This window comes from Mandrillus leucophaeus, unplaced genomic scaffold, assembly GCF_000951045.1.
Source record: "Mandrillus leucophaeus isolate KB7577 unplaced genomic scaffold, Mleu.le_1.0 Scaffold182, whole genome shotgun sequence".
Lineage (NCBI taxonomy): Eukaryota > Metazoa > Chordata > Mammalia > Primates > Cercopithecidae > Mandrillus > Mandrillus leucophaeus.
Window position 1 is genome coordinate 1,227,277 of NW_012101832.1, and position 8,022 is coordinate 1,235,298.

Here is an 8,022-nt window from a genome sequence, read left to right on the forward strand (position 1 = left end):
AGCCGGGCAGCCGGCTGTGCCGAGGGACCCGGGGACGCCTCCTTCGCCCGGCCGGCACCCGGTCAGCACGTCCCCATTTCCCTCCCGCAGGGAGCGGACATGGACTACGACTCGTACCAGCACTATTTCTACGACTATGACTGCGGGGAGGATTTCTACCGCTCCACGGCGCCCAGCGAGGACATCTGGAAGAAATTCGAGCTGGTGCCATCGCCCCCCACGTCGCCGCCCTGGGGCTTGGGTCCCGGCGCAGGGGACCCGGCCCCCGGGATTGGTCCCCCGGAGCCGTGGCCCGGAGGGTGCACCGGGGACGAAGCGGAATCCCGGGGCCACTCGAAAGGTTGGGGCAGGAACTACGCCTCCATCATCCGCCGCGACTGCATGTGGAGCGGCTTCTCGGCCCGGGAACGGCTGGAGAGAGCTGTGAGCGACCGGCTCGCCGCTGGCGCGCTCCGGGGGAACCCGCCCAAGGCGTCCGCCGCCCCGGACTGCACTCCCAGCCTCGAAGCCGGCAACCCGGCGCCCGCCGCCCCCTGTCCGCTGGGCGAACCCAAGACCCAGGCCTGCTCCGGGTCCGAGAGCCCAAGCGACTCGGGTAAGGACCTCCCAGAGACATCCAAGAGGGGGCCACCCCATGGGTGGCCAAAGCTCTGCCCCTGCCTGAGGTCAGGCACTGGCTCTTCTCAAGCTCTTGGGCCATCTCCCCCTCTCTTTGGCTGAAGCTGCCCGTGTAGCCCCCAACCGTGTATGTCTGGCACGTGGGTGTGTTGGTAAACAGTTTGGAGAAGTGGCGTGGGAGCCAGCGTCCCTTTGATGATTATTGGAGCCCCAGGGGACCAGGGATATGTAGTGAGGTTTGGCGCTTAGAGAGGACAATACTGGGGTTGGACTGTAAGGGATTTCTGTCCTAACGAGTCCGGAAGGGGATCCCTTAAGAGTCACTCCAAGCCTGAAGTTTTTTTGCTGCTGCCTCTTTCCCTGGGAAACTCACACTCCCCTAGAGGGAGAAGAAGCTGAGAGCCTTTTGTGCAAAGCCAAAGCCCATCCTTTTAAAAAACTAGGTCTCCAGTTGGCTTTACTTAAAAATGCCAATAATAAATGACCTCTTGTGCCTCCCCACCACCACTTACCACTCGTGCATCCCTGAGACAGGAAGGGAAGAATGAACACTCCCCATTAACAGATGGAAAAACTGAGGCTTAGAGATAGAAAATCACTACAAGTCAGCTCCAGCTTTCTGCCATCTAGCCAGCCCCTCTTTCCCAGTGCTCCATCCCAACCAGGCACCTCTTCCTTGATGTTTGGGTCTTTGTGGTAGCTTATCTTAGAGGCACTACACCCTGCCTTGCTGTTTGTCCTAAGATGGATAAGTGTCCTTCTCGCTCCCTTTCAATACATCTCCAGCTTCAGCTGCTCCCTTGCATTCAACAAATATTCACCGGCCCCTACTTTGTGGCAACCTTGGGCTACGTGCTGGGGTCAAGGCCAAAGAGCTCCAGGCCCTCCTCTCCCATCCTTGATGCAAGGGCAAACCTCACTGAGGGCAGACTAGGGCATCCTGTGCCACTAAACTACATTGTTCTTGTTCTGGCATCTTAGACCTCCACACCCATGAGAAATACTGGAGAGGGTATTTTTGTAGAGTGTAGACTGAGGCTGGTGACAAATAAATCAGGACCAAGAAAACTCACTGTAGCTTTTAGGAATAACTTTTACATGACAATTCGATAGGGAACTGGGGAATGGGGTATGGAAGTTGTCATACACTTGAGAGGAAAAATAGGATAACAAGAAAAATTAAAAGTCTTTTTTTTTTTTCCTGGTCCACTGTGTTAAGGTCGTTTTTAACCGGCTTGTTTCTACACCGAGCGTTTATGTTTGTTTGATGGCTGGAAAGAATCTTGAGATCAAAAAACCAATAAAGATATATCTGTACAACGGCTGGTGGAGTGGTAGAGTGGAATGAGCATTGTTTTGGAAGTTTGGACGTTTTAGTTTGAGATCCAGAAAGTTACAAAGGTGATATGTGGACTTGGCTGATCTGGGCCTCAATTTCCCCATTTGCGCACAATGGGGTTGGACTTGATTGTCCTGCTGAAGACATTTCCTTGTCTGGGTAGAGTAAGACACTACTCTCTGAAAGGGAGAATGGTGTCTTAAATTATTTCTTTCTTAGATAGAATCTTCCTGAGCCATGAGACTTAACACTGAAAATTAAAGGTTTGGGATGTAGGGAAGCCTGCTGAATCCTTTTCTGACCTACCCTTTAACCTGAACCTGTTTGTGAGCTTCTGGTTCACTCACAGGCCACATGGCCTGGAACAAAATGCAACAGATTGCAAACAATGAGGCGGGGGGTGGGGAAAGTGATTGGCAGCAGAGCTCATCCAATAGAGGCTAGGGGCTGGGTAAGACAGCATTCCAAACACAGCGTAATCAGCCAATCATGGGCTTTGGGGCCAGGAGGGCTGAGTGGTCAGGTTTTATTAATGGAGAAATAATGCGATTGTCCACACAATGGAAGCCTTCCCGACAAAGGGGCTCAAGCTTCCTGGTATGCAAAGAAGCTGAGAACGGAGCTCTTCGGTTGTGAGGCCTAGATCCATTAAGGTGGGCTTCTGTGTGGAGGCCGCAAAATGTGTGGAGCAGGAGGAGAGTTTTCTCCCAATTGCCCCTCTCCTGGTTAGGTTAACCTAAGAGACCTTCAAGCCAGCGAATGATAAGGGCATGTCCACGTGTCTCCTGGTCTCTGGTGTTTTGGGCCCCATATCTGGGACATTCTGCTGCCCAGTCTCCGCCTCTGGTGCAGGTAGTTTGGAAATGGTCGCTTGTACCTTTGTGAAGTTCCTGCAGCTTCACCGACCTGTGATTACAAATCTAACCTTCTGGTCCAGGCAAGGAGGTGGGGCAGGTGACCTATAAATGATGGATGACTTTAGAAACCCGTTGAACCCAGGAGCAAAATGCTCCTAAGGGAAACCCTTTCCCTCCCCTCTGTGGGTGAAGAGGGATGGGTTGTAGCCCTCCCTTCTCTGAATCTTCAGCTGAAAGGGATGGCAGAATAGAGAGGTGGGGGAATAATAGGATTTATAACTTGTGAAAAGTAACAATTCCCCAAGTGCAGGCTGTGCTGGGCAGGAACAAAGGGCAGCTTTGCCCACAGACCCCTCATTTACAATTCTGATGGGTCATGAAAGAGCCCGACTGGGGAAGATCTTTATAGCTAAACTTTGTCCCAGGTCAGTAGCTCTTTCTCTCCATCCCCTCCGTGGGGGAGGGGAGAGCCTTTGCAGACTGGGGGCTGTTGGCTTGGGTCTGCCTTTTGTTCTTATCTAAGCCTTGCTGTGCAAAAGGAAATTGGAGAATATTTTCCTTCTTGCTAATGTCCCCTCCTTTCCTTCACTGTGCCCTTACCCCACTACAAATGAATCAGCTTTCTGCTCACCTCGATTTGTTTATATCTAAATTGAAAAATGTCCATCTACCTTCCCAAGCACCAGCATAGACAGCTAAAACTGTAGGGTCTATGTTTACGTTTCTCATGGGATGTGTTTCTTCTCTTGATCTCTTTTCTTGGACAGAGAATGAAGAAATCGATGTTGTGACAGTAGAGAAGAGGCAGTCTCTGGGTATTCGGAAGCCGGTCACCATCACGGTGCGAGCAGACCCCCTGGATCCCTGCATGAAGCATTTCCACATCTCCATCCATCAGCAACAGCACAACTATGCTGCCCGTTTTCCTCCAGAGAGCTGCTCCCAAGAAGAGGCTTCAGAGAGGGGTCCCCAAGAAGAGGCTCTGGAGAGAGATGCTGCAGGGGAAAAGGAAGATGAGGAGGATGAAGAGATTGTGAGCCCCCCACCTGTAGAAAGTGAGGCTGCCCAGTCCTGCCACCCCAAACCTGTCAGTTCTGATACTGAGGATGTGACCAAGAGGAAGAACCACAACTTTCTGGAGCGCAAGAGGCGGAATGACCTGCGTTCGCGATTCTTGGCCCTGAGGGACCAGGTGCCCACCCTGGCCAGTTGCTCTAAGGCCCCCAAAGTAGTGATCCTAAGCAAGGCCTTGGAATACTTGCAAGCCCTGGTAGGGGCTGAGAAGAGGATGGCTACAGAGAAAAGGCAGCTCCGATGCCGGCAGCAGCAATTGCAGAAAAGAATTGCATACCTCAGTGGCTACTAACTGACCAAAAAGCCTGACAGTTCTGTCTTACAAAGACACAAGTTTATTTTTTAACCTCCTTCTCCGCTTTAGTAATTTGCACATTTTGGTTATGGTGGGACAGTCTGGACAGTAGATCCCAGAATGCATTGCAGCCGGTGCACACACAATAAAGGCTTGCATTCTTGGAAACCTTGAAACACAGCTCTCCCTCTTCCCTGACTCATGGGAGTGCTGTATGTTCTCTGGCGCCTTTGGCTTCCCAGCAGGCAGCTGACTGAGGAGCCTTGGGGTCTGCCTAGCTCGCTAGCTCCGAAGAAAAGGCTGACAGATGCTATGCAACAGGTGGTGGATGTTGTCAGGGGCTCCAGCCTGCATGAAATCTCACACTCTGCATGAGCTTTAGGCTAGGAAAGGATGCTCCCAACTGGTGTCTCTGGGGTGACGCAAGGACAGCTGGGCCTGGATGCTCTCCCTGAGGCTCCTTTTTCCCGAAGACACACGAGCTGTCTTGGGTGAAGACAGGCTCGCAGACTTGATCAACATGGACCATTACCTCACTGTCAGACACTTTACAGTAGCCGAGGAGTTGGAAACCTTTAATATATATATTATGATGTTAGCTGACCCCCTTCCTCCCACTCTCAATGCTGCGACCCTGGGAACATTTAAAAAGCTTGGCCTCTAGATTCTTTGTCTCAGAGCCCTCTGAGCTCTCTCTTCTGAGGGAGGGACCTTTCTTTCCTTACAAGGGACTTTTTTGTTCCATTATGCCTTTGTTATGCAATGGGCTCTACAGCACCCTTTCCCACAGGTCAGAAATATTTCCCCAAGACACAGGGAAATGGGTCCTAGCCTGGGGCCTGGGGATAGCTTGGAGGCCTGGCTCATGCATGAACTTGATCCCTGCCCAGGTATTTTCCGACGGGCACTTGAGGTCCAATCTTTTCTCAAGGCAGGTGTAAGACACCTCAGAGGGAGAACGGCACTGCTGCCTCTTTCCCACCTGCCTCTTGTCTCAATCCTTGACCGGCGAGTTTGAAATTCTGGAACCATGCAAATCTGTCCTTCTCATGCAACTCCAAGGAGCTTGCTGGCTCTGCAGCCACCCTTGGGCCCCCGCCAGTCTGCCATGAATCAGATCTCTTTTCCAGAATCTGGGCCTTTCTGAAGTTTTGGGGGGAGCTGTTGGGACTCATCCAGTGCTCCAGAAGGTGGACTTGCTTCTGGTGGGTTTTAAAGGAGCCTCCAGGAGATATGCTTAGCCAACCATGATGGATTTTACCCCAGCTGGACTCGGCAGCTCCAAGTGGAATCCACGTGCAGCCTCCGGTCTGGAGAAGTCACCCAACCTAGCAGTTGTCATGTGGGTAACCTCAGGCACCTCTAGGCCTGTCCTGGAAAAAGGACCAGCAGTCCCTCCAGAACTCTGCCCAGGACAGCAGGTGCCTGCTGGCTCTGGGTTTGGAAGTTGGGGTGGGTAAGGGGTGGTAAGTACTATATGTGGCTCTGGAAAACCAGCTGCTACTTCCAAATCTATTGTCCATAATGGTTTCTTTCTGAGGTTGCTTCTTGGCCTCAAAGGACCCCAGGGGATGTTTGGAAATCGCCTCTCTACCCTTCTGGAGCATGGTTTACAAAAGCCAGCTGACTTCTGGAACTGTCTATGGCAGACAGTTTGGGTGTAGCTTACTGATGTCTCACCTGAATAGCTTGTGTTTTATAAGCTGCTGTTGGATATTCTGCTGGGGGGAGTCTTTTTTTTTATATTGTATTTTTGTATGCCTTTTGCAAAGTGGTGTTAACTGTTTTTGTACAAGAAAAAAAACTCTTGGGCAATTCTCCCATTGCAAGGGTCTGATTTATTTTGAAAGGCAAGTTCACCTGAAATTTTGTATTTAGTTGTGATTATTGATTGCCTGATTTTCAAATGTTGCCTTCTGGGACATCTTCTAATAAAAGATTTCTCAAACATGTCAGAGTGGGGGCAGCTTATGCCACCTGAGTCCTCCTCAACCACGGAAAGCTATTTCAGGGTAGCCACAAGTGATCCAGAGGGCTGCATTTCTCTAACCATGTTGCTAACCTGGTCATTCCACTCTGGGTTCCTGAAATGCCATTTCAGACATGTTGAAACAATGTAGGCTCAGTACTCAGTGAACACGGAATTCTCTTGTGAATTGCAAAGAGTGCTGAATTTGTACTTTAGAAGGCTTGAAATCCTGGCTCCACTACTTCTGCGGCCTTTAGCTTTATCTTTCTGAGTCCTAGTTTCCTTATCAGTAAAATGGGGATAAATGCTACTTCACTGGGTTTTTGCAGGTATTGAATAAAGTGGTAGACTTTAAACTGCTTTCTAAACTATAAAGCCTTATACTCTTTAGGATGGTGTTACTCTTATCTTAGTGGTATGATGACCTCCTGCAAGACGTGTTTTAAACATTTTTCTGAGAATTTATGTTGCAATGTACTTTTTTCTTACAGAAAGATAGTTCTAAAATTCTTTCTCCTGGCTGGGTGCAGTGGCTTATGCCTGTAATCCCAGCACTTTGGGAGGCTGAGGCAGGCAGACTGCTTGAGCTCAGGAGTTCGAGACCAGCCTAGGCAACATGGCGAAAATGCATGTCTATAAAAAATACAAAAATTAGCCAGGCATGGTGGCACACACTTGTAGTCCCAACCACTCAGGAGGCTGAGGTGGGAGGATGGCTTGAGCCTGGGAGGCAGAGGTTGCAGTGAGCCGAGATTGCGCCACTGCACTCCAGCCTGGGCAACAGAGCCAGACCTTGTCTCAGAAAAAACATTCTTCCTCCCTTAATTAATGAAATAAAGTTTAAGCTTCATTTTCCTCCCACAGTTCTCATAAACTTGCTGTAAATGCAAGAGAGGGGAATTCAGTAATAGCTGTTCCTCATAGGTCGCTGCTTATGTCTGAACACTCTGCCATATCAACCATGTGTCAGGGCTACAGATGAAGAAACTGAGGTTCTAAGAGTAAACAAAGCTATGCAAATTCACAAGCTTGTAAGTAAGTTGTGATTTGAAACCAGCTCTGCCTATCTCCAGAGCAAGAGGTCTTAGTCACTACATTATGATGAACAGCTTGTTTGTTAGCATCAGGTATGTGGAGGAGGTAAACATGGAATTCTATCATTTAACTGCTCATTGAAACTCTCTCTTTGGGGCTATTGTGCCTGCCACTTATTGGGATGAAATGGAGCAAATGTCCCATGACCAGCAACTCTGAGGCATATGTGTGCTGGGTGGGATAGTCTTGCTGCCAAGGGGCCCCATCTGGGACTGAAAAGAAAACAGTTGCTGTTCAGGATGGCCATGAGCATCATGGTGAAAGACGCCTCCACTAACTCCTCCTTACAGATGGGACTTGGGTTGGTATTGCCCACCTAGATTCCTATGGAGCCTCAGTAGGGTCAAAAAGCTCCTCTTAATTCCTCACATTTACAAAGTGACCCTCTTGTGACCCTCCAACCTGGTAAGTAAACAATATCTGCCTGATGGTACTGGAGCCCAGAGAGTTTTCTTGCTCAAAGCCATGTAGCAAAATCAGGATCCCAAGCCCAGTCTCCTATCAGGTAAGCTTTTTCCACTTAGTCCCCCACTGCACATAGGTAACAAACTTAGAACCTAAGAAGCTGTTCGGTAAAACTGACATGGATTATTGGAACTCTTTTCTTAAAACTCCCAGTGTATTTATCTTCCTTTTTTGAGGCCATTAGTCAAGGGTCTGGTTTGTAGGACATATCTCCCTTTATTGGACCTTGAAAGAATTCAATAAGATTGTTGAAAGCGCTTAGTACAATAGTACGGACCCATGGGTACAGGCATGAATGTTAGTAGTTTTG

General features: G+C 49.5%; 1 protein-coding gene and 1 long non-coding RNA gene across 2 annotated transcripts in view; one reads left to right on the forward strand and one right to left on the reverse strand.

Moving 5' to 3' along the window:
- The window catches only part of MYCL (v-myc avian myelocytomatosis viral oncogene lung carcinoma derived homolog), a 15,459-nt gene extending 9,324 nt beyond the window's left edge, over positions 1-6,135 (forward strand). Inside the window, exons 2-3 of the mRNA XM_011977665.1 lie at positions 91-595; positions 3,582-6,135. Of these exons, the coding sequence (XP_011833055.1) occupies positions 100-595; positions 3,582-4,180 (1,095 nt within the window). The 5' untranslated portion in view covers positions 91-99 and the 3' untranslated portion in view covers positions 4,181-6,135. The remainder of the gene's footprint in view (positions 1-90; positions 596-3,581) is intronic.
- LOC105537951 lies at positions 2,453-3,811 on the reverse strand. The gene is made up of 2 exons (XR_001005804.1): positions 3,486-3,811; positions 2,453-2,916 (listed from the first exon to the last, which is right to left on the reverse strand). It is a non-coding gene; the product is annotated as an uncharacterized LOC105537951 (long non-coding RNA).
- Positions 6,136-8,022: the final 1,887 nt, after the last annotated feature.